Below are 26,607 nucleotides of genomic sequence, written 5' to 3' on the forward strand. Positions count from 1 at the left end.
GGTGGAGGTGTGTTCTGATTGGTTAAGGAGCTTGGCTGTGCTCTGATTGGATGGGGGGTTGGCTGTGCTCTGATTGGATGGGGGAGTGTTCTGTTTGGGTGGGGGCTTTGTTGTGCTCAGGTTAGTTTGAGTTGCAGGGGGATTTGAGATGGTGAGCTTCATTGCTGTTGTTTGGCTTCGTGTTCGTGGTCGTGCCACAACTTTATGGTGGGTGTCAGTTTGCTTCATGTATGGATTGGAGGGGTTTAAAGTGGCTAATGATGCAGCTGTGGATTGGCTTCTAGTTTGTAGTCGTGCCTCATCATCTGTGTGGGTTTGGGTTTGCTTTTTGCGTGGATATGTGGTGGTGACATCCACACAGCTCCTTAACCAATCAGAACACACCTCCACCCAATCAGAACACAGCCAAGCCCCCACCCAATCAGCTCAAACCCCACTGGCAGTTAAAAGGAAGAAACAGCTGCGATCACACACACTACTCCCAGAAGCACGAAGCTGAAGACACCAGCCTGAAGATGACGAATGTGACTTCATCGAAACGTCGCCAAGACACTTCTAATTCTACGCGGGAGAAAACCCGAATAACTAAAGACCTACATATGTGTGTGTGTGTGTGTGTGTGTGTGTGTGCGTGTGTGTGTGTGTGTAAAATTATATATTATCTGTAGGTGATATCCTCACAAAATTGTTTACTTAAGAGCAGTCATCAATAAAACTAATCAAAGCAGTAAGACAAAGTAAAGCCAGAATAAAACTATTAATCACATTTAAAATATACCAAAACTTGAATGACTAAAAAATGTGTCTGCTGGTCTTCAGAAAATAAGAAACAATGAAAATGACCTTTCCTGGTAACAGAACTCAATATTCTTGGTGTTCATGAAAACACCATACAGCATGCTTTATTTAACCATGTGCCAACTGTTGAGGGAAACAAAATTATTGCAACATATTACATAAACACAGTAGTCTGAATGGTTTTTTTTAGAGAAGCATATTTAACTTTTTTTTCTTTTACTATATATGTAATCATCTCCTTTTCCTCTGTACATGAGCAAAACCTTTACTGTACCAGAACTATGGTACCTATGTCTATTTTAATGCAGACACAAGAACTTTTATTGTTTTTCATGTGCAATGCGGTAGGCAACCTATTGTTTGCAAATGTTCAGGCATTACTTACTTACTTATTTATTCAATTTATATGCTGCTCTTCTATTCAAATTGGCCAGTGGCAAGGGATTATGGGACTTGTTACATAAAATAAAACATCTGGAAAGCACAAGGTTGCCTGCTCCTGTTCTTTAGGAATAGAATTAGATTTGCTTATATTAGAAATTGCACTTCCTTTGATAGTTGGCAACCTATCAACAATATTCAGTACCTTCCTGACAACTTAGTAACTGAAAAGTACTGAACATCTATTCTCCCATTAATTTGGAGACAAAAGTATCATCATTTTATGGTGATCAATTACTAATCCTTTTCAAATAATATTGTATGCTTTAATAAGCAGGGCCGCTTTCTAACTCCTCTAAACTTGAAATTATTTGGGACAGAGACTAAATCTGAGACCTGCATATAATCAGCAGTTATAGCACTATAATACCTTCTTACACCATTTTTAGATTTCAGTAGTTGATTGAGGGGTTATGAGTTCAAATAAGCTCAATCAAAAGAGATGAGAAATTTGGTTTACATTTCAGTGTGAGCTTTCCTAATTTTTCCATTTCAGACCAAAGCATGAAGCAAAACTTGGATATCCTTTGAACTTTGCTCCAAATCTTGTGATGCAGTTTTGTAGTCAAAACATGCATGGATTGTAAAGTACAAACATTAAGCCAAAATACTTACAAAAATGTATCTATTAGGATAAAATTATAAAGGCATATGTACACATTTATATATAGGTACACATTTTAAAAAGTACTCACAAATTGTGGAAGTAGATAAAAATCAATTCTTAAGACTAGAGAATTAGAAACTGAGAAAAGCAAATGCATTAATGGTATTAGAGTATGGATTTTTTTTTTAAAAAAATCATGCATTCTTTAAATTTAGCTTTCAGATCTCTGATTTATATGCATACAGAATACAGAATAACAGAAATGGAAAGGATCTTGGCGGTCTTCTAGCTAAACCTAGTTCAATGCATGATGAAGATGAGACTTCTGGCTCCCTATAGGTAAATGTTTAGAAATAGATGTGAAGAAGACACATCTTCTGGGGAAAAACAAATCCCATCTTCTGGATCCCTACTGAATTGGGTGACACTGTAGAAACTATTTTGTCTGGCTCGCTCTGCTGAAGAAGAAATTGTCCCTCATAACCTGCACAATTGCACTTTGCAGTGCAGCTACAAACACTGTGACTCAATTATCATACATTTCTTCATTTTGTCTCTTGACACAAGAAGTCCATTGCATTTGAGTTACCCTTTGGAGTTGATGTAGTACCTGGCAGGCCACATAACCCTGACAGATAAAGAAGGTGTCAAAAGCTCCAAAGCACTTGAGAGCAGAGGCACTTTAATCTGTCAGCACACAATCATTAGGCTTATGGTGTGTGGCATACTTGTGATCACAGCCCTTGCTTTAGAGTTGATTCCTTGGCCTGCAGTCAGCTATTTATAATTTGCTTGCAGAGTTGCAAATCAAATATTGTTGAATTAAGCCAACCCAAGGCTTACAGCTAGGTACAGGACTTGAACTGAGATTTTTTTTAAAAATATATATTTATTTTTGGTCAGGGTTGCTTTACTGAAACCTTCCCTTGGGAGCTAAAATTATTCATTGCAAGTGGGAAGATTTGTTATGACTGGAGCTGAGTTGAGCTTCTGGCTTATATTTAGTCTTCCAAGCCACTTTGCCATTGATGGGGCTTAGAATAGGAAGCAGCAGCTGAACCTCTTTCCTCTTCAGAGATTTTACTTTTTTTTTTTAAGCAGGGCTTAGAGCAGGGTCCAGCTATGCCTATCTCCAACCTCTGGCTTAGAACAACCTTTCTAAAGTATAGGAGTATTGTGTGTGCATGGATGTGATTCCATTTGGACCAAAAAAACATCAGTTGGACCTTTTCTGAATTTTACTACTGCTTTTCTCATGTGTTTCAGTTTATAATTGCATTCAATAGAAACAACTACAAGTAGTCCTCAATGTATAACCAAAATTGAGCCCAAAATTTATTTGGTTAAGTGAGACATTTGTTAAGTGAGTTTTGCCCCATTTTACAATCTTCCTTGCACAGTTAAGTGAATCACTACAGTTGATAAGTTAGTAACTCAGTTGTTAAGTTAATCTGGCTTCCCCATTGACTTTTCTTGTCAAAAGGTTGCAAAAGATGATCACGTGACTTTGGAACACAACAACAGTCATAAGTATGAACCAGTTGCCAAGCATCTGAATTTTAATCACATGATCATGGGGATGCTACAATGGTTGTAACTGTGAAAAATGGTCATAAGTCATTTTTCAGTGCCATTGTAACTTTGAACAGTCACTAAATCAGTGGTTCTCAACCTTTTTAATGCCGCGACCCCAACCGGTCGTAAGTCGAGGACTAAACCGGTCGTAGGTCGAGGACTAAACCGGTCATAAGTCGAGGACTTTCCCTGCTCGGGAGTGCCGCGCATGCGTGGTTCCACCCCCTACGCTGGCCGAGGCGTAGCTGGTAAGCGGCAGAGACGGAGCAGGCCAACCACCAGCTGTCCCAGCCCAAGGGAGGTAAGGCACCCGCCGGAAAAGGGGAAAAAAATGGACCAAAAAAATGGCGGACAAAAAAAAATGGTGGACAGCCTTGCTTGGTGACCCCCGTGAAATGGTCGATCGACCCAAATGGGGTCCTGACCCACAGGTTGAGAACCACTGCACTAAATGAACTGTTGTAAGTTGAGGGCAATACCATTTCCAAATAAGCTTTTTTTGTTTCTGTAATGGTGGAGTAGAATTGCTTGTCCCCCCCCCCAAAAAAAAAATTCAGATGACCTCAATCCTACTGGTTTTCGAAAAGACTCTGAAGGCTTGACTTTACTCTTGAGTGTTTGGCCAGAATGTTGAATGAGTTCATCTCTAGGGAGCGTCTTTAGTTGTCAGTTTGTTTTGTTTGACTTGATATGCATTGTTTGTTATGATTGTTTTTGTTTGTAAGCTGTCTGGAGTCAGCATGACTTGGACAGCCATACAAGTTGAAGGAGGAAATAAATAAACCATTCCCCTCAATGCTTCCATTAATGACTATATTCCTTGCTTGGATTAACTTTCGGAAACATTTAGATGTAGCTTATTTGGCTCTCTAATATGAATTCCAAATGTATTCCCAAATACTTAGTTTCTAGTCCTTCACCTTGTCTCATTCTTCCAATAATAACATTAAGTAACATTATCCTTCTTCCTCCATTTTGCATGGGCCATGTACTAGATATTCATTAACAGTTCCCTTCCAAATCTAGAGTATCCTCAACTGAACTCTATGCCTTTTAGTGTTTAGTCTTCCTTTTTAGTTTCATAGAGTTGGTAAAATACTGGTTTAAATCATGTCCTTTTGATATAACATAATGGATTTCTTCACCTGGGGTTTGGTAGAGAAAATTATATTATTTTCAGAAAACTTAATAGATTACTTTCTATTACATTCTTGCTTGTAAAAAGTGATAAATTCTATGGATCATACCATTTAAATCTAGTGGCTTTATTTTTATCTTCATTGTAATTTCTTCTTGGCAACATGTATAAAGATAGTACATTTGAAATATTTGGAACCAAGTGGTAAATGATTGTGTGGTATCAAATAAAACTTTCTAGATCTTTCAAGTAATAAAATTGCTCATAAATATGACATTATATCAGTAATCCTTAAATCCATTCTGTAAATTAATACTGCTGCCTTATTGTAAAAGAGACCACTCTCATTGAAACAAGGAATATTGCCTAGAGTTAGAGTTAATTGTAAAGATGAAAATCTGACTGTGGTTTCCTTCATAGTTCAAGCAGTTTTTTACATCATTTTTTCATATTAGTACTGGGACTTTAGAGCTCAATCTCTGATCAATCCTGAACACTAGAGACATGCTACTGTTTTGATAATGATAGTGTCTAGGTTTTTATTTCTCCCCTAATATTTTAAATCTGTAGAAGCCATAGAACCTTAATTGCATTTCCTTTGTTCTTATAATTCCAGCTATAATGTCTTAAAACTTCTTCCCACATTCAAAAGTTAGGTGGAGAAGGACATATATTATTGATTTAGACATCCTCATAGCCGTGCACATCAGACTTTTATAATTATCCATCTCATCCCACCCTGAGGGATGAAGGAATGAGTGCTAGATGAAACAAAACAGTCTAATCATTACCGTGCTAAAATTAATATACTAGACTGCTTTGGCTTTGATGTGAAGGTATTTCAGACACTTTCTATTGCAATAGTTCAAAGCAATAAGGAAGTGTTGGTTACAACTAGCCTCCTCATACTTCTTTGAACTTCTACCTCAGTGAGGGAGAAAGACAAGAAAGTGCTAAGTACATCAAAGATTTAAGAAACTAAACACTTTGTGCAGATGCATTTGTCAACCTGAAGCATATTTCCTCTTCCTACCTTCTCATAGAAGGAGGAGGATGACTTATACAGCATGAAGATAACAGAGAATTTGGGCAAAGACTTAATCACTGGATCTGCCAGTTCAAATCATGCCATGCATTCAGTGCTTAGTGAGACTATGTTGAAGCAGCATGTTCTGGTAGAACTTTCCTGTAGGTGGGAGTGTCTTCTCTCTTGGTCTTCTTGCACATATTCCAGAGCAAAACAAAAGAATTGGGAAAATAGAAATAAACTTTATGCAATGGGCTATGGCTCAGTTTATTTCAGAAGAAATAAGAATTGGCACTAGAATTGTGCCTGATAGACACAGGCTATTTTCCTAGAGCACCGCAATCCCGGTACTCCTGGTTTTGATGCTCTTTTCCCTTGTTAATATGGTGACTTTTCTGAGCCATGCGTAAAATAATCCTCCCCACCACAAACAAATAACATTTCATGCTTGAGAGTTTGCAACTAGTTGTGCCAGCATGAAGGCTTAGGAGATTTAATTTAGAGAGTGAAAGTGATTATCTAAGGTGTTCTGCTCCTAGAAGTTGGCATGACTTTTATAAAACCCTATTTGAAACTAGAATTCCTTGACCCAAGTAACTATTTAAAAAAGTAAGTTGGGGGGAAAAGCCAGTTCAATCTAGTGGTTAAGACCTCAGGCTAGAAACAGGAGGCTGTGAGTTCTAATACTGCCTTAGGCATGAAAGCCAACTGGGTGATTTTGGACCAGTTACTCTTGCTCTCTCAGCCTGACTCACTTCACAAGGTTCTTCTTGTGGAGAAAATAGGAGGAGGAATAAATATTAGATATATTTTCTGCCTTGAGTTCTTTATAAAAATAATAAAGGCGGCTTAGAAAAATTTAAAGTTAAAAAAAAAGAACTTTGAATTGGTAGGTCGACTATTTATTGGTTTCTTTAAAGCCATGTTTTATGCTGGCTGGGGAATATTGAGAGTGTCTCTTAAAGTTGTCAGGGTTGAGAAACCCTGCTTTAAGTATATTTACCTCATTCTTTAATATCCAGAACACCTCACCTGGTCACAATTTTCTACACTACAATTTCAATTTCTACTTGAATTGAAGTCTTTTTTTTTCTAAATTGTGTATTCTAGAGGTCAGCAGAATGGCATTCACAAATGCTAGGGTAACTGTTACCACCAGAATTGAGTTCTCAAACCTCTAAAATAAAATTAAAATAACTTTAAAAGTGGTTGAAATATTCATATACTTTGTGATCTTCTGAGGCTTCAAATTATTTTGTAAATTATGTAAAAGTTACATGTCAAAAGTTACAAGTCAAAAGTCCCTTTGTCTTTTTTTCTTCTTCTGATGTTACATGTTGTCTGTTCTGGTAAAGCCAGTTGCCATTCTAATAAAAGTATTTGTTTGAGGCTTGCTTGTGGGAGGATGAGGAGGCAGAAAAAACTTCTATTTCAGAAATGCTCATCCATAAAATATAATACTGCTCTGTTTCTTGGCCACAGTTCTACACACAAGCAGTTCATAAATAACTGCTTTTTAAATTGCAGCTTCCAAATATCTCTCATTTTCCACAATGGGGCCTAGATTGCCCTCTCTTAATGGAGAAGAACAGACATTCCCAAATAAATATTTTTATGTGGAAAATAGTCTAAAATCCATGGGTTTTTGGGGAGAAGACAGACCTGACGGATTCAATTAAAAATCGAAAATAAAGATTCTCCATTCCAAATCAGTCCATTTTCAAGACAAGGATTCCTAAGACCATCCAGTCTCAAAAAACAAATCTGTTTCATGGCCACATAGATTATAACCATGTGTCAGCAATATGTGGACCTCTGATCTGAATTAAAACCGCCCTCTGTACCATGTTCTTGGGAATGTTTGACTCTTGTTCCAACTGAGGCATTGATTTCCTGTTCATTTCCAAGCCCAACACAAACTACCACAAACTTGGTAGCTTTTAAATGGCATAGCAGCATGGTGCTAGCATCAGTAGTGGGTTTCAGCCAGTTCGTACCAGTTCGGCAAAACTGGTAGCTAATTTTTTGTTGCCCAGGCCCAGAATGGACTTCTGGAGGCGGCATGCACACAGAGAACCATTTGTTCACATATTTGAATCCCACCACTGGCTAGCATGTGGCATTTTGGGGAGTGACAGCTAATCAATTAGCCCAGCTCATCAGGACTATGAAACATCTTTTTAATTTCCCAGAATATCTCAGAAGAATGTTAGGTACAATGAATATTTGTGAGAAATGTAAATTGTATCTTCTAGCTGACCTGGGAACAGGAGGGTCCTTGCCCAGTAGGCAAAACCTTCCTCCAATGCAGAGTTAGCCTTTTGACTGAGTATTCAAATACCTACAGGACAACCTCTTGTCATAAAATCTTTTTTCACTGAGAAAAAAGAGCAGAGCTTTCTGAAGCAAAGAAATGAAATCCAGATACTACTATACATGTAGTACAGCTCGACTTATAACCAGAATTAGGCCTGCAATTTCTGTCATAAGTTAGGGCAATCTTAAAGTGCATCATCATGTGTTGCTAAGTGAATCACATGATTGTTAATCAAATACAGCTTCCCCAGTTAATGGTTTTTTGTTGGAAACTGGCTGGGAATGTCGCCAAATTTCAATCGCCACAGGATGCTGCAACCGGTCATAAATGCAAGCTGGTTGCAAATTGCCATCATGTGACCATGGGAATGATGCAATGGTCTTAAGTATGAGGACAGATCATAAATTATTTTTTTCCAAGGCCATCATAACTTTGAACCATCTTTAAGTGAATGGTCATGTGTCTAGGATTGGGATGATTAAAGGTTCTAGACTAGAAACCTAGATCACAAATTAAAGTCTTCATGAGGCATGAAGCCAATAGGGTGCCTATGGACCAGTCATTCTCTCTTAACTTTTAAAAGAAGACAAAGGCAAACCATTCTTTTAAAAATTGCCAAGGAAACTGCAAGGGTTTCTAGCAGAGACTTTTCAGTATTTGTATGCAACTTGTGAACTTTCTCAGTTAGAAAGTTGCTGATTGATAGTCATCTTTCAATAAATAAATGTTTGACCTGCTAACATGAGGCTATTTTGGTGATCCCTCTAAAATGAATTGCTGTTGTTTCATATATAAGTGAGATGTTATGATCTGATTTACTCTTCAATTGGGCTACCTAACATCAGATTTTCAAAGAGGCATTGGTCTGTACTCTGTGACATATCCAGCCTTTGTTCTGCTTCTCTCTGCCAATTATTATTTACTAGATGAGGTGGTATTTGTCATCCAGAAAGCTCTTACAACATCAAGAGATACTTTTCCATAGATAGCTATAAGGAGGAGAGGACATACTTTTGGAGTGAACATAAGGGACAACATGTGCTGGAGTTCTGTTTCATCATTGCCCCATTTTATGTGTTCTGCTTTGATTTGATTTGTGTGGTTTTTGCTATGAAGAGGGGATTATACACAGCTCAGAGTCCATTGTGACTGGAGCAATTTGTAAATCCCATAAAATAATTTTAAAAATGAGGATCTAGCAAAATGCTTTCCATTTCATAGTACTCTCTTGTATCCATTCTGGTTTGTTTTCTCCTGTAAACACTCATTTCTTATATCATTTCACTTTTTTCATATTCAGGATTGCATTTTTAATGACCTTGTTTTCCAAATGCTAGCAGTTGCATTCTCCCGCCATTTTAAAATGTAATATTTCAGTCCCCACCCTTTTGTATGCATGCATGGACCTTAGAATAAACCTTGCTTTAACCAGACATGAACTAAGAATGTCAACTTTGCTTTATTCTCCTATAATAAAAATCACAGCCTTTAATGATTACCAGCAATATTAATGGCACACCGGTGTTTACATCCGGAATATGCTTCCAATTTTCACAGTCAAAGGCAAGTTGTTGGCGATATCTTAGTGTTTTGTTCTCTCTAGGCAGTTAATGCCAAACCTCAAGGTTATGATCTTGAACTGAATATTTCCCAGATGTGTGGAAAAGTGAAAGGTGGCACGCCTAACAGAACCTGACTTTCTATCTGCGTTGGTCTAACTTAGGTAAATTTTAAGTCAGGCTTAATTAAAGAATGAGCCTGACAAGCTTTCACCTTTGCATGGCTTCAGATGAAAGGTTCCTGGAGCTTGTATGCCTGGTAACATAAGCCACATGTTGGGCAGTGGGGAAAAAAAAGAAACCTAAGAATTAGTTGTTGGTCCTGCTTGGTTTATGGAGACCCCATAGTCATTTTCCTGTCAAAAGTAAATGGATTTGTAAAAACGTGTTGTGCTTGTATCTTCTCAATTCCAGAACCTTTCCTTCTTTGCATAAACAAGGCTTGCAAACTCTGATGGTTTGCCATGATCTGTGGAATTCTGAATTATAGTCATTTTAGTTTCTTTCAAGAAGTACCTGGATATGACCCTGTCTGCTCTCCTATAGATTTGGAGCTACTACTACTGACAATTTCAGTGACTTTATACCTCAAAGGACAAACATTTGGCAGGTGTTTTATAAAGACTGACTGTGTTGGCAGTTACTAAGATTGGCAACTGCCAACTTTTAAAAGAAAATATCATTCTTAAAGATCTTCATGGCTACTGTGTTAAAAAATAAATCATTCCTGAAATGTGTTTTAGGGTGTGCAGAGGCAGGCAGATGTTGGCATGTAAACTATCCCGGGGTAAGCAAACTTTTGGAATTGGTGAATACAATTGGAATTTAGAAATAATTTTTGTGGGCGCCATCATAGAATTTGCTTTCATGTGTGCTTCCTGGTGAAAGTCTCCAGTAGGTCTATAATCATCCAGACAAAGATTAACTTTGTCTTTTATTTTTATGCAGAGGTAGATAAAAATCAAGACTATTTTTTTGGCCTCATGGATGCCCACTGAGCATAGAAGCATTCTTGGAAATAACACTAATGTGAGAGATTGGCACTGTGCTTCCTAGCATGATACATCTAATTTGTTTTTAATTTAAACAATGTTTAGAAAGGCAATAGTTATGGAAAGAGCCTGATGAATGTCAAAGAAAGGTGACCTCCATACTATTCAGTGCTGAGATAATTTATATTTTGAGCTAGATTTAGGAAAAAAATCCATTTCCATGGGCCTTTTCTTTTTTGAAGGTCAGTTACATTGAGCAAATGTAATTTTGTGAAATGTAAGGAATCTGAGCTGGGCTGATCCATTCATTTGCCCTTGGTTTGAAGCAGAATTTTAATTGAATGGGATCATGCAACATCACATTATGTTGTAATGATGCCTTAGGATTATCCAATGCATCACATCATATTAGAAATTGGAAAAGGAAGACAGGAGGAAGAGCCACTTCCAAGACAATGCTTAGGTAAAAGAAACCTGAATCCAATGCAGAAATGTAACCTGAGAAAACAAAACACCCCCTAGTTCTCATGAAGACAAAGGAGAAATGCATTCAGACTTGCAAGATTCTGTTACTATAACTTTACAATAAAAGTACTATTGGCCTACATGATTTTAGTTTTCTTTGCCGGTCTAACTTGAAGAGCTGATTGAAATCTACAAAATGAATTTGCCATGGCCTAATCTAAAGCAATAAAAGAAAATGGCTGACTAGCTCAAACATCTCTATATTAAATTTACATTAACAATAATAATTGTTTTTGTGGTTGTTCATTATTATAGATGCATTTTCATTTCAGCCTAGAGGTCAGAAAAGTATCAGACTTTAATAGGCAACAATTAGGCAGTGTTAAATTCTTGGGATCTGTGCCAAAAATTTGTGACTATATGGAAAAAGTGTACATTTAACAGAGGGAACAGAAATAACAAGCATAATCAAAACATGAGAATACCTCTTCTGTGTTGTGTCTGCCTGAACTCATTAGTCATCTTTAGACTGCCAGTTTCAGATATCTCCATCAAGCAAAGGGAGCTAGATGGGTAAAAGGGAGAGGCCGTTGGGATCCTTGGTGTGCATCAAGGACTTGTCTTCTCCCAGTTTTTCTCTGTCTTTCTCCTCAATTTCATTTTAAGTTCCTGCTATTTGCTGAAATAATGAACTTTATCTGGTGTATTTGTTTCTGTGATATTTATGTATTAATTGCCTTTTATTGTTTTATGGCAAAAATTTTCTTTAGATTTGGAATAGAATAGAATAGAATAGAATAGAATAGAATAGAATAGAATAGAATAGAATAGAATCTGGAAGGGATCTTGGAGGTCTTCTAGTCCAGCCCCCCATTCAAGCAGGAGAACCTATACCATCTCAGACAGGTGACTGTCCAGTCTCTTCTTAAAAACCTCCAGTGATGGAGCCTCCATGATTTCTGAAGGCAAGCTGTTCCACTGGTTAGTTGTCCTCACTGTTAGGAAGTTTCTCCTTAATTCCAGGTTGCTTCTCTCTTTGGTCAGTTTCCAACCATTGTTTCTTGTCCTGCCCTCCGGTTCTTTGGAAAATAAGTTGCCTCCCTCTTCTTTGTGGCAGCCTCTCAAATACTGGAATACTGCTATCATACCTATTTCTTCTTTTCTTTAGACTAGCCAAACTCAAGTCCTGCAGCCGTTCTTCATATGTTTTTATCTCCAGGTCTTTGATCATCTTAGTTGCTCTTCTCTGAACTTTTTCCAAGGTCTCAACATCTTTTTTGTAGTATGGTGACCAAAATTGGTTGCAGTATTCCAGGTGTGGAATACTAGGATTTTATAAAGCGGTACTAATACTTTGCATGATCTTGATTCTATGCCTCTGTTTATGCAACCCAGGATTGTATTAGCTTTTTTGGCTGCTGCTGCACATTGCTGGCTCATAGTCAAGTGATCGTTTTAAGGAGCTATTGTCATCTACAAGAGGACTTTGAACTGTTGGCCAAATTTGAAAATACATTCATAAATGCTTGCATCCAATTCTACAGAAAGGAATGGCAGGCCATTACCTGGCTCAATGTCAGTGGAGTAAGACAATTTCAGAATCAATTTGTGTGTTTTGATTGCTGAAGAACTTTAAAACTATTGGGCTTCTCATCCCTGCCTTCCAGAGTATTCAGAAAAGCTAAGACTTTACTTTCTGATCTTTTTTTTAAATGAAGTGTTGAAAGAATGTTTAGGGAAATGGTGCTTATTGTTATTACAATGGAGAGAATGTTAAAGTGCTTTCTCCAGAGAGATAGGCAGCATAATCCAGACAAAGAGGAGCATATTGAGTATTCAAAGATAAAAACACTGTAAAAGGCATGTGCCTGATCTATGCAATATAGGTATACCTGGAAGATATTGCAGGTTTGGTCTCGGACCACAGCAATAAAGTGAATATGGTAATAAAGCAAATTTTATTATACAATTATTTTTAGTTTCACAGTGCATATAAAAGTTACACTTTACATGATTTATTAAGTGTGGAATAGCATTTTGTCTAAATAAACAACATATATGCTTTAACTAAAAAATATTTCATTGCAGTAAATGCTAGTCATCATCTTAGCCTTCAGTAAGTTGTTGTAATCTTTTGCCTGGTGGAGGATCTTGTAAAAAAAAGTGCATAAGATGAGGCTTGAATTATGGGCAACTGTTTACATAGGTACACAGGAGAGCTAGCCTTGAGTTGCTTTCAATGCTATTACATAGGGAGGTCAAAAAAGAACCATTCAAAGTTGCCATCAGGGTACCAAGGTACAGATAACACAACAGAGCTGAAAATCAAATGACATTTTTATCAAGGTGCAATTTTGTCATTGTACCTTCTCTCATGCTGTGGAGTTAGAGAAAGCTTCTTATTTATCTATTAAATTTATGTAGGATATTCTTCATTTTTGCACATCCCTATTTAGATTTAGAGCATTTCCCAGCATTGTTTGCAATTATACAGTAACCAATAATGCAAAATATATTTGCATAGCTATATGAGGTATTTCACTCCAATCATTTCTATACCTCATTATCAAATATGCTAGCTGAGGTTATAGAAAATTTCAAACTTTCCTACCATGTCTTCACATGCTTAGTTAGACAAGCAGCATATGATAACAGTAACCAGAACCGATTAAAGATTTCCAGAATCTGATATTCATCATTTTGGTGACTGATAGCAATTTTGATAATAGTTTTGGTTTTTTAAGTACCTTTGTTAGCCTTTGTAAGGCATTAAAATTGGGGAGAGAGTATACATTCTGGTATTTTTCTAGCTACAGCAATCCAAAAATGACAGAGGTGGTCCCATCCTGCAGAAGTCTTAATGATCACCCAGAGGTGTAGAATGATTTTTGCAGCATCCAATATTTTGGTGAGAAACAGTCAAAGAAACAAGTTTAACCAACTAAAGGGCCTCCATTCTCAATGTTTCAGAGTTCTTAAAATATTTAACTCGTAGGTGACCATCTGGAGAGATAACAGGAGTTTTGATGAAATACTTTATGTAGTGATCTAAGACAGCTGATAACAAGGCCTCCCTGAAGTAGCTCTGCTACAGGGAAACCTGTATCTTCTCAAATCTTTGCCTGTCTTTTGACTTAATACAACAGCTGCTTTATCAGTGGTGCTTGTCACCCAGTTGCTTTGAAAGAAGGGAGGAAAGTTTCTGGTCAGACTCTTAACTGAATTACTATTTAGCTACATTAACCACCAAATGAATGACTTATAAGGAGCATTTCAGGAATGTATGTGCAGTATAATGAACAAAATATAAATGGTTGGCTAAGCTTGCTTATGTTTACAATTGTTTCAGGATTAAGATAAGAAGGGAGAAAAACAATTCAGAGTAGATTAGTAGTAGCCATGGATGGATAGAGATGGGAGAAGCCTTTATTACATATATGCACCTATGTCAAATCTGCTGAATTGTGCTTAGTCAAGGAATAAGGGATAGCTGAAACACCAGTAGCTGTTGCAGCTGAAACACAAGTAGTCCCAATCAGATTATTAGTATGTCTAACACTTATTGATTCTGACTGGAAGTAGCTGACTAAAATTTAAGACCTTTTTCTTTTCTGGTCTGTGTTTTACTACTATCAGCCCTTTGAGTTAGGTAACATCAAGAAATAGAATTCCAGGAATGTGCTTTATTGTTGTAGGGTAGAATAAAATCTTGAAAACTGTCCAAGTTTCAATCTGCCATATTTTATTCCAAGCAAAATCAAGATAGGATTATTTTCAGTTTTTTTTCCTCATATGTTCTACTTTCTCAGGACTTGAATTACTGTTTCCTCTTTCCTTAATGGTTCATTGCTCTCTTCCCTCTTTCCAAGGGCAGTGCTACATTATTTTACAAGTATTAAACCAAAGATAGTAGAAGTTAGACAACTTAATATGACACAGAATTAGGCCAGCATTGCTGTATCTTGCTTTTTAGTACAATTGATGTGACTACTTGACTCAGAAGAATTGAAATAAAAGCACATTAAGACATTACTGGTTTGAGCATATACAATGTTGTACACTAGGTGGCACTTTCTCATATTCTTGACTAGACTGGTGGCAAAAAAAACTAAAAAGGGTGACTAAACCAGAGAAACTACTAGTTCTGTGTGGGAGTTAGAGGACTTTAACAGACAATTCACAGTATCATAAGCAAACTGTAATTTCCAGATGTTTTATAATCAATTGGAAACAGGCTTCAAAGTGATTTGTGTTTGCAATACAAGATGTGTCCTTATATTCATGTAATGAATATAATTCTTCAGTTAATGTCACTGGCATATACTATTATTTTTAACAAGAGCAGACTTCATTGGTTACACCACAATAATATTTTTGCTACTGTGTAAAGGAAAACAAAGCAAAACAAAGCAAAAAAATCCACACAGGATGAAAAATTGGTTCAAAAATAAGTCTTTTTCAACCTGTCATACTGTTCCAACTAAAGACAACATTCAGCTCTCTTCCGGTAACTGTCATTCCAGTTGGGATGAACTAATCCCTTAGAAAATATTCACTCATATATTCAAAGAGCCCACCCATGAGAGCAACTGTGAAGAATTCATACATTGCTCATTTCATTTTAAACCTTAATACATCCTTCTTGGGGTTTTTTACTACAAAAAAGAAAATATATTCTCCAGTTATGTTTGATTATGTCTCCTGTTTCTCTTGCCTCATTCTGAAAATTTAACAGTTTATTTTAAAGATATTACAGCACAGCCATTGACAATTAAAAGAGATCTGAATTTTCAGCCTTAGTCAATAAATGAGATAGATGAGGAAATATAATATTTTCCGAAGAGTATCACCTGCAGGCTTCAATCTAAACCTTCAGAAGAATGAGAAGCATCCTTGCAATCTCAAATGGGCAAACACCATTTCCAGATGTGTGCTTTGCACTGCTCTAGAATCAGTTCCAGAATTGATTTTGAAGTTAAAAAAGTATAAAGCTCTGCAGAGCTTGTGGGCTTTTCCTGTTGATGGAAACTTTTACCTCACCCCACTCCTGATAACTAGGCTTCAGGTGTTCATGGAGTTCCTGTTTATAACAAAGTTTCTCCCCAACTCCATGCTGCTTTCACTCCTTTTTTAATCCAAGGGCACATGACTGTAGGGTAACACAGATTGGTCTACCAAAGCTTGTTCCTCCACCATAGCAGCCCAGCCAAGGGAATTCAGATGCAACTCACATAAATTCTATCCCTTCTGTACCTGGAAATTTGTCTTCATTTTAATACAACTTTTGTATAATATTGTGAGATGTGAACTCTATAACGAAAGTTTAAAAAGTACAGATTTAGCCATATAACTCAGTTCAAGTTAGCTTATGTGCTTAGAAAATACTATATGGTCTTTTTGTTACAAAAAACATCAAATGTCAAGAGTCTGACCATCTCATTTATTTTCAAAGGTAAGGTTTGTTTGTTTTTAAATCTTTGTCCCTAAACAAACCAGAAAACATATGTCAAAATCTGGACATATTCCTTTTAAAGCAAAATTTATCCTTCAAGCCAAAAAGTAAAAAGAATCAGATTTACCCTGATTCACACATTCCAAGTAGGGGAAGCCAAGGAAGATGATCAAGAGATTTCAAGAAATAAAAACTACTGATACAGAGCCCATTCCCCTGAGCATCAGTTTGGGAGAAATTATTTGGAAATCCATGTGTGTTATGGCTGGGTTCCATAAGCAAGCCGAAGTTTCAAATTTCAGTGCACAAAAGCACAATCTGATACACTATGTAGACTTTAGACATGTTGAAAAATATATATTCCACTTCAAAGGTAGATTATTTGATGCTTAAAGATTAGACTTAAATTAATGGCCAGTTAGGAATATTATATGGATTTAGTTAGTGCACACCATGTAGAGACAGCCAATATTATGTGAAGTTGAACATTTGTTGGATCTCAGAGGCTGAGAATGTGCATACAGAATATTCTGGTTATGGTTTTCCATGGGCATTTTGGGAAATCTGAAGCCTACAGCTAGTTCTCATGCAGATCTTCATCAGAAATCAACAACCTGTGAATATTTTCTAAGCATATAGTTCTGCAATCAAAGCAAAGCATTCCTTCCCCAAGTTTATTCATATTCATTTAATATGATATTTGGGCATTTGTATCTGTCAGTCAGTCAGATTCCAGGCTCATTTAGTGAAACGCACAAAACTCAATAATCTTGTGTCCATTCCAAGTGTTTAATCCTTTTTCTTTTAAGGATAAATTTAGAGACTGGAGGATAATGAATAGTGTTACAATCAAGAGTACAATCAAGTGGCTGAACCTTAGAACTAGTATTATCTAACTAGTCATTTGTCTTACTAAGGATTAACTAGACTTCTACCATAGCCTGTGATTTTCTGAAAGTGTCTTTCATTTCTCTCACCTTGTTTAATAAGAATATAAAGAAGTGTGGAAACAATGTATAAAATCACAGAGAACATATGATAAGGAGTCCTCTGTATGTAGCACGTTAGGCAACCATTCTTCAGTTTTTTTGTCATTTTGGATAAAAAGAATTTGTTTTAATTCCAAAGGGACAGTTGATTTTAGCTAGCATATTTGGTTGTTCTGGAAAGTATGGTCCTGAGTGATAGATCTATAAAGCAAGCATTTGCAATGTCTACAGGACACATCTCATATTGATATTTAAAATGTTTCTAACTAACATAAGTTGGAATGGTTCCAATACTGAGAAACCTGCTTTTATAGTGGATGTAGGCAAGTAGGATTAGCCATAATTGTTGCCATTTTCTGATGTTAAAAAAAGGATGAAAAAATAGTATATTTGCCTGAAAACAATTAATATGAGGATTGCAAATGTGTATTTCAAGATAGTACAAGCTTGAATTGTGCATGTACTACTGAGAAATACCAAAGCTGTTTTCCTCCTTTTTTTTCTTTGTTGTTAATCTTCTATGGAGATTCTCAATCATCCAGGTCATAGTTGTTCCAAAAGTGCTTTTTCAAAAAGAATGGTAATGAGCAGATAACTGCAAGGAATATAAATCCTTCCAAACTCCACCATTTCGTCAGAGCTGAAGAAGCTTCTTGAATGAAAAGTGAAATGTCTTCAAGGAAAAAAACAAAGTCCAGTTACCCTGAAAAAGGGTTTGCTGTTAACAGTAAAGTCATCTGGTAACACATTTTTCAGAAACAAATACTTTGAAGCAGCAAAGAGGTTTTTTTGGGTAATTGATTCACTCTTATAAGTCTTTATCCATAGAAACGTCCCTTCACAAAATAAAGGGAAAACACCACCTTAATGAAACCATGCTTGTTCATGACAAAACTTACACAAAGTGTTTCCTTTTTGCTGATTTGCATACTTAGTCAAACAAGAAGACAAACAGAGAATTCATAAGTAAGTAGTAAATATTTGGTCCACATTTGTAAAATTGACACACAATGGACTATGGAAATATATGCTCCTATTTCACTATTTAGCTGTTCGTCAGAATATTTTGCTTGTTTATCCCAACTATAATAAATCCCAAGAACAGGGTACAAAGAGAAAACCCATTTTATACACAAAAAAACTCTTCTCAAAACTGAGAAGAGATTTGAAACCAGGAGTAGCTAAATTCATGGTCTTCCCACATGCCATTCTGGTTGAGAGCCTTCTAGAAGCAGCATAAAATATTTCAGACATCACATCATTTGAATTAAGCAAGTTCAGGATTCTTTCAAATTTCTCTGTTTGTTCCATTGTACATCTGGAAATATTCATAAGGAAAATTACACTAAACGGGATGATAGATTATGATAGTAGAATATTAGATTATGCTATTACATTTGAAGAGAGGGAACATATTTTAAATATTTCCTGGGTTTTTCTTGATTCTGGTAAATATTTTCAAGATACGAAGGAATACATCAGATTTTCACCAGTCTACCCACTGTACTTGTTTACAAAATAAAAGCATGTCATTACGTGGGGATATATACATCCATGTGTGTGTGTGTGTGTGTTTATGCACTAACATGCATTTTTAATGTGACACCCAGCTTTGTGTCTGTTAAAAATTGTCAGTAGATTATCTCAGAAAACATGGTGTCAATAAACTTTCCTGATTTATTCCTTTCTTACCAGTTCATCTAGAAATCAGATTTAGTCTAGCAATGGGATTTGTATAATTTGCAACTCTGAACCACAACTACAACCCACCACCAGTTTTTCTACTTTTTTTTTTTTTTTTGCTTTTGTTTTTGCCACTGCCCTTGCAGGACAACAGGTTTGCAGGATTACAAATTAATAAATGGAGACCATATTCCCAGAATTGGAGTTGAGGCCACCTGTGGATATGAAAATCAATTCCAATTCATCTTTTACATCACAAAATCCAGAATTCATCCAAGTTCAATCAAAATTCCCACTATTATTAAATCTAGCTTAATTTAGACAAACATAAGGGGGGTCCAAATTTCATTCTATTACTATGTGAGACAAAGGTCATAAATTCTGATCAGCACTACATAAATATGAATATAATTGATTCATTTGATTAAATGGTCCAACTAGCCACACTGTATTAGTTGGTTAAATATTGGGTCAAAGCAAAATAAGTTGCTGGATCCATTTGAACTGCTCTACTTGCCAGCTTCATACTTGAACATGTTATCCAGCTCAAAAGTTGAACAGATGTCTAGTGCTGCAAAATGATACTTATTAGTTAATAGAAATGCAGTTTATTGTAAAATGTTGCAATCCTTATAAGCAAAATAAGATAAAAAAAATTAGACAATTGGCACATAAACTAATAAAATTCCATGAAAATGTTAATGCAACAAGGAATTAATTCAGTCTGGCATTACTACAGAGGCCACAGCAAACAAACATATCCTTATGAAATAATTGTCTACGTTCCCTATTGCTGTCTGACAAGCAACAGAGTATTGATCACAAAAAGGAAAATGAGCCAGTTCAAGCTGCAGTGAGACATAAATACTCTTTTGATGAAAAGAAAACTGTATTGCTTGGATTACAACAGGGGTTCTTAATGCAAATCATCAAACTGGCCATTTTATACCTCTTGCTAAACAAAGATAGATTAAGGTGGACAGGACCATTTTTCTTCCTTGTTTTAAAGTTGGAATGACAGTTACTACAATCCTTATGTGTCAGAAATCAAATGGCACCAGACTGTCTATAAGAATTTAATATATGATGGACTCTACAATCCATGAAACCTGAAGTATCACCATAAATGTGGCATTTCCAGGAAAAGAAAGCAATAGCTTTATAGTTGATTTTGCATGAGTTTCTTTCTGAAAAAAAAATAGTTCCGATTGATTCCAACTAGAAAACTCAGAGCAGATTCTATTTATTTTGTTCTCACTTCCGTATCTTGCCCTTTCTCCAAGAATTTAATGGTCAACAATTATTGGACAAAAGAAAATATTTCACATGATTACTTCCTGGAGTTCACTGTCACCAGATGTGGAAATTATCATTAGCTTAAATAGACTTAAAGAAGAAAAATTCATGAACAATGGATCTTTATGTGGATTATGGGACTTACACAATGAGCTAGCAATCTGTCACTGAATATCAGTTACTATAGAACAGCAGAAGATAACCTGTGCATAAACAGCTTTCAGTTCTTTCCATCTGAAAAGCAGCTATGGGAATAGAAAAACCTGGAGCCTGATACATCTGTTGCCATTATCAAGTTGGAGATGGTATAGCAACTGTTATAGGAGAAGTTTGTACCATATCATTAATGAGCATATTTTTAAAAAGGAAAAACAAATTGCCCCGGACTCAGAGCTGGTTCTAACAATATAGAGAACAAGAAACACAATGTTGACTCGGAATGACAATGTCACATTAGATGACCAATAAAGTTTTGAAGCAAATAAAACATTATTTATGAGTGTTTTATTGCTTATATTGTAACCTATTAAATATGATAGACTAATCAGATGCTAGTCATGGTAAAGAATTCGCAAATCTTGTGGCAGAAAGGAAAAGAAAATTGTTTTGCCTGGCCCCATTCATGTGGATTGCATTAATTGCTTATGTCTGACAAAATGGATGATTTATTATTGGAGAAGAGAACTGTGCCCCACATCTGTTGTCATTATGAAAACTACACAAAATGTTACTAAAAACAAAAATCAGTTCTGATTTTTGTTTACTTCCTTTCATCTCATTATATTACAATATTAGGGTAATATATTTCTGGGCCCTGAATGGATGCAACCAGGGCTTTTTTCTCATAGAACGCCCAGAACAGAGTTCCAGCACCTTTTTTGGATGGAACCTTGTAGGGTAGGCAAGGCAGGTTGTATGATGTGTGTGAGTTCCGGCACCTTTTTTTTTTTTTTACAAAAAAAGCACTGGATGCAACTGCAGAAGTAAGTGATATTAGAATGAATTTCTATGCTAATTACTATGAGTGAATTGCATAAAATTAATACTGTAACATAATAATAGCCCCAACAAATTTCCAGATTTATACAACAGAGAAAGCATCACTTTTGACTTGTATATTCTGAAGTTAGATGCAGACAACCCTGAACCTCAGGATTTTTCTAAAAATCATCAATTATAACTGTTTTATTATGACTTTACTCAAATGCTACTAAGAGAAAGGCACGTGTTCTCATTAGGTATTGTATATTCTCTTCCATCACTACATTTCCCATCATGCATTAAAAGTGCACAGATGGAGAGAGAAGAGTTTGAATGGCAATGGTCATTGTTGGCATTTTTCCTCCAACTGCTTGTCTTTCTAATTTCTAATATCTCTTTCTTCTCCATTTCCTTTCTCTTCCTACACCAGAACTAAAATAATTAAGAAAACAAAATCCAAGGTGGAACAATTTGAATCTGTAACACAGCTGTCCTCAAAATCCCTATTTTTTTATTTGTATCACCAATATAGATTAACCATAATTAATGCTAAAGCCCTGGTTTGGAATATTAAACTATTACACACAACAATTCAAACAGCCTGTAGAAGAGGCTGAGCCCATGGGAGGGGGTCAAATACATCATCAGTCATGAGTCCCTGCACGCCCACAAGGGATCTAAGACTCTAAGTCCAGTCTACCTTGAATTTCTTCTTAAATCCCACTAATTTCCCTTGATTGTTAGTAGTTCAGATTCTGGAGAAATCTTAACCTTGCAATAAATCTTTATACTCATTTGAACTGCTTGAATCTCCTGATTTCCCCGGTGCTTGACACAGCCATTATGAGCCAAATAAATGATATATCTGTAAATAGGTGCTTAGATTGGACAGTTAATCTGATGTTTCAAAGCTATATTTGGTTCCCAGTAACTTTGGATGGGGCGTCAAGAATCTCTCCAAACGTTAGCACTGAACTGCAGTTTTCAGTATGAATAGAGAGTAATCCATTTAACCGAATATAATTAATGTGATTTATGTTCAATTAAAATTAATCAAAAATCCATTTCTTTGACCTCTCCACCTATTTTTTGAAATATGACTGGCAGGTGCCAGTGAAATGCTAAGTATAAACCTCAACCTGCAAATATAATAATAATAATAATAATAATAATAATAATAATAATAATAATAATAATAATAATAATAATAATAATAATAATAATAAAGTTGGAAGGAACCTTGAAGGTCATCTAGTCCAACCCCCTGCTCAGGCAGGAAACCCTATACCATTTCGGGCAAATGGCTGTCCAGTCTCTTCTTAAAAACTTCCAGTGTTGGAGCATTCACCGCTTCTGGAGGCAGGTTGTTCCACTGGTTAATTGTTCTCACTGTCAGGAAGTTTCTCCTTAGTTCTAGGTTGCTTCTCTCCTTGATTAGTTTCCACTCGTTGCTTCTTGTCCTGCCTTCAGGTGCTTTGGAAAATAGCTTGACTCCCTCTTCTTTATGGCAGCCCCTGAGATATTGGAACACTGCTATCATGTCTCCCCTCTTCCTTTTCTTCATTAAACTAGACATACCCAATTCCAGCAGCCGTTCCTTATATGCTTTACCCTCCAGTCTCCTAATCATCTTTGTTGCTCTTCTCTGTACTCTTTCTAGAGTCTCAACATCTTTTTTACATCGTGGTGACCAAAACTGGATGCAGTATTCCAAGTGTGGCCTTACCAAGGCATTGTAAAGTGGTATTAATACTTCACGTGATCTTGATTCTATTCCTCTGTTAATGCAGCCTAGCACTGTGTTGGCCTTTTTGGCAGCTGCAGCAAACTGCTGGCTCATATTTAGGTGATTTAGGTGATATATTATGTACTCCTGTGACAATAATTTTCCAGGATATCTGCTTATAATGAGGCATTCCATAGACGGGGAAGCAGAATCAATCTGCCTTTTCAGTTTAATGTTTATTGCAGGCAATGACTGGTTAATACAACAAAACAAAAATTACACAAACTACATGACAAATTAAAATATGCAGCATGCTATCATGCTAGAAGAAATGGGATGAAATATAAGCAATTTGAAATATATCACCTGGCCAAGATTTGAAGTTAAGTTGTTGTTAATATTATCATTAAATAAAAATAATATTGCTTACCTAGTTTGGGGAGAAGGGGGGGGGATAGAGAAAGAGCCAAAGACATCCACACTCCACAGAGAGGAAACTCTATGGATTACTTTTCTCAAAGAAAAAAGGTAAAACATATTTTACTGAAAACAAAATCGAATTTTATGGTATTTGAGAAGACAAGACAATGTGAACCATCAGATTTAGCTTAGTCATATTCTAAAATATAGTTGCAAAAAACATAAAGTACAGCCAAGAAATTTAATTTTATCTAAATATCCTATAAGGAATAAAGTGCTTACCACTGTTTCTGCCTATCATAATGAATCTGCTATTCTATTGACATATGCTATAAATTTAATTCAATATTGTGGTTTAGATGTCTCTTTTGATAAATTTCAGTGAAAATCTGTGCTAAGAAGAGTTGAGCTGTTTCACTAGTTAAGGAGTTTGAAAGGCAGAGAGAGGAAAGGAAAGATGATAATTAAAACAATGTTCATGCAAATCCATGCCATAAAAGTTTCTGGGGCTCATTGCCTGGTTGTTTTGGACGTTAAAAGAATTTGAGTAGTTCTTGATCCTATTATACAAAAAAAAAGTTTATCTTGGTTTCTCTCAATCTTTTCTTTGTTAGCTCCAATGTCTTAGATCTTGATCTGTGCTTGTCTGACTTTCTATCTGTTCTTGTATTGTAGGCATATTGGAAATAACATCTGTGGAAATTGGAGTGGTGGCTGTTAAATCCATTAACAGCAATTATTATCTTGCCATGAATAAGAATGGCAAAGTCTATGGATCTGTAAGTATATTTCACTTGAGTTCAAATTCACCCAGTGAGCTTCTATACCTACAGGACTTGCAAGACAAGTTGTTATATATATACAGGGAGCAAACCCCACTAATGATGTTACTATAGTTCCGTTGTCAGACAATGCTCTTCAGACTGATTGGAAGAAGCTCATGAGTGAAACATAGACCTTCCACATCCAAAGAAAATGCTCTTCAATTACTTATATGCCGTTACTTCAAATTGTTGTTACCCCTTTCCCTCATGGACTGGGAATAACCCTCTATAGCTCAGAAACATAGAACATTTTTTATAGGTTGCTTTTACCTGGAGTAGCATTAAACTAATGTTTATAGCTCCAAGAAATGTTTTTCATTTTTTCTTGGATTAAATGGCCCCAAATAGCAGTATTTAAACTTTACTCTGTCCATAAAAATAAATTCTGCCCTAACAGCCATGTTTCAAAGTTATAAATAATGTGGATATGCAGCTATGTCTATCTATCTATATACTACTAAAACCTGTAATCTTTAACTGGTTGAAATAGGGCAATGATTTTTGAACCAAGGTTCCTTAAGTGGATAACTTACAGAATGTATCCAAAATCCAGGAGTCATGACTCCCATGAAATGGAAATTTGGCAAATTTTATAAAACATTTTATGAATAAAAATTATCAAAAACAGTTTATAACATAATTTAAAAAAATGTCATAAAACATTTCCCCTGCTAATGTTTGTGCTATGCAGTTCAACATGGGCTACTTTCAAGACAGGTACATCTCTGGAGAATGGGACAACTTACCGTAGCCAACTTCCCATGGCCAATTTGCCATGGCCAACTCACCACAGAACAAGTCCCTGTGGGACAATTCAACAATTCAATTTAATTATTTAAAATAATTAAAAAAAAATATTTTAATTTTTGTCATTCACATTTTATTTTTTCCCTCCTTTGGCAACCTCTCTTCAATGATTCTATTGGACTATTTCTTTGATATATTAGTGTAGCTCTTGTTCTGTGGTGAGTTGTTCCACAGCAAGTTGGCAGTGGTGAATTGGCCATGGCGAATTGTCCGTGGCGAGTTGTCATAGACCCACACCTCTGAATGTATCCCAAGTTTTCCAAGGAAAGCAGCACATTGTCACTGTTGAAGACATTGAGAAATCTGATAAAGAAATATCTCTGAAAAGATGACACAAGAATGACAGGTTGTCTAGGTTAATAATAAAAATAATGTTAAAACCCATACAAGAAAATTCAAGTACATATTTAGCTATCTATCTATCTAATTTTTTATCCTTTTATCAAGCTTACCCTGATATTGATAATGATATTGATTATATGATTGATGCAACATTTGGATTTAAAGACAGTTCATATAGCTTACAAATGTCTGTTATCCTGGGAAATGTTTTAAAAGGTAAACAAACAAATCAGATTCACAAATCTATTATTTTATCCCCTTCTATATTAGAATATATTTAATTGGAACCCACAATACCCCAAAATTCATTCCATTCCAATTTTATCAGACATTTTTCTACTGGGAATTTGTCAAATCATCTGATTTTTATAGGCTTTGGAATCCAATAAATCCAGAGGATGCCAGAGTGGGGGAAAAACTAATATACAATGTATAAAATATTTGTTCATATTTAGTTTAAATAACTAATAAAAAACAGTCACTGATTTTTGTGCAACTTTACAAATATGAATAATGTCTTAACTGATGTTGCACATGTACAACTTTCACAATGACATGGTCCAATAAATCATGTTTAGTATTTATATAATTCATTATATTAATAGTCCTTAGCAGCCTTTATAAATTAATTTGCGTTATTATGCTCATCTGCCAAACTCGGTACAGCAGATTTGAGGCTAAGAGATAATTTTCTAAAGCTACTTGCTAAATTTATGGCAGAAGCAATATATTTATAAAGCAGAGTAGACTAATGACTTTTATTTTTGCATTTTATTTTATCTATGATATAAAAATTGAAAATGTCCCAAAGATGGGAAATATCACATGATTAATTTAATTAATTTGTTGCTGCAGTAGTCAACAACATCTACCTGATGAGTCTAAGGAACTCCAAAATTATTATTTTTTTAAATGAAATCTCTCAAGATCATTCAGTGTTATAGAAATGTTGGTGATCTTGCACGAAGTCTTGCAAGATTTCTGAATTCTCATATGATATCAAATTATATAGATATTATGGGAAATGAGCAAAAAAATAAAAATGACAGGAGAAATTGCATGGTGAAATTGTTTTGTATGCATGAGATGTATATTAAAAGGGGATGAGGCCTACCATCTTGACTTTTCTTAACCTCACCCCAAAAAAACTCCATCATATAAAATATTA

The 26,607-nt window shown here is 35.7% G+C and overlaps 1 protein-coding gene across 1 annotated transcript in view; it reads left to right on the forward strand.

Annotated features, from left to right (window-relative positions):
* The window catches only part of FGF10 (fibroblast growth factor 10), a 90,421-nt gene that overhangs the window by 59,036 nt on the left and 4,778 nt on the right, over positions 1–26,607 (forward strand). The window contains exon 2 of the mRNA XM_015819967.2: positions 24,142–24,245. Within this exon, the coding sequence (XP_015675453.1) occupies positions 24,142–24,245 (104 nt within the window). The remainder of the gene's footprint in view (positions 1–24,141; positions 24,246–26,607) is intronic.

The sequence above is a fragment of the Protobothrops mucrosquamatus genome, unplaced genomic scaffold (assembly GCF_001527695.2).
Source record: "Protobothrops mucrosquamatus isolate PMUCROS unplaced genomic scaffold, P.Mucros_1.0 scaffold1035, whole genome shotgun sequence".
Lineage (NCBI taxonomy): Eukaryota > Metazoa > Chordata > Lepidosauria > Squamata > Viperidae > Protobothrops > Protobothrops mucrosquamatus.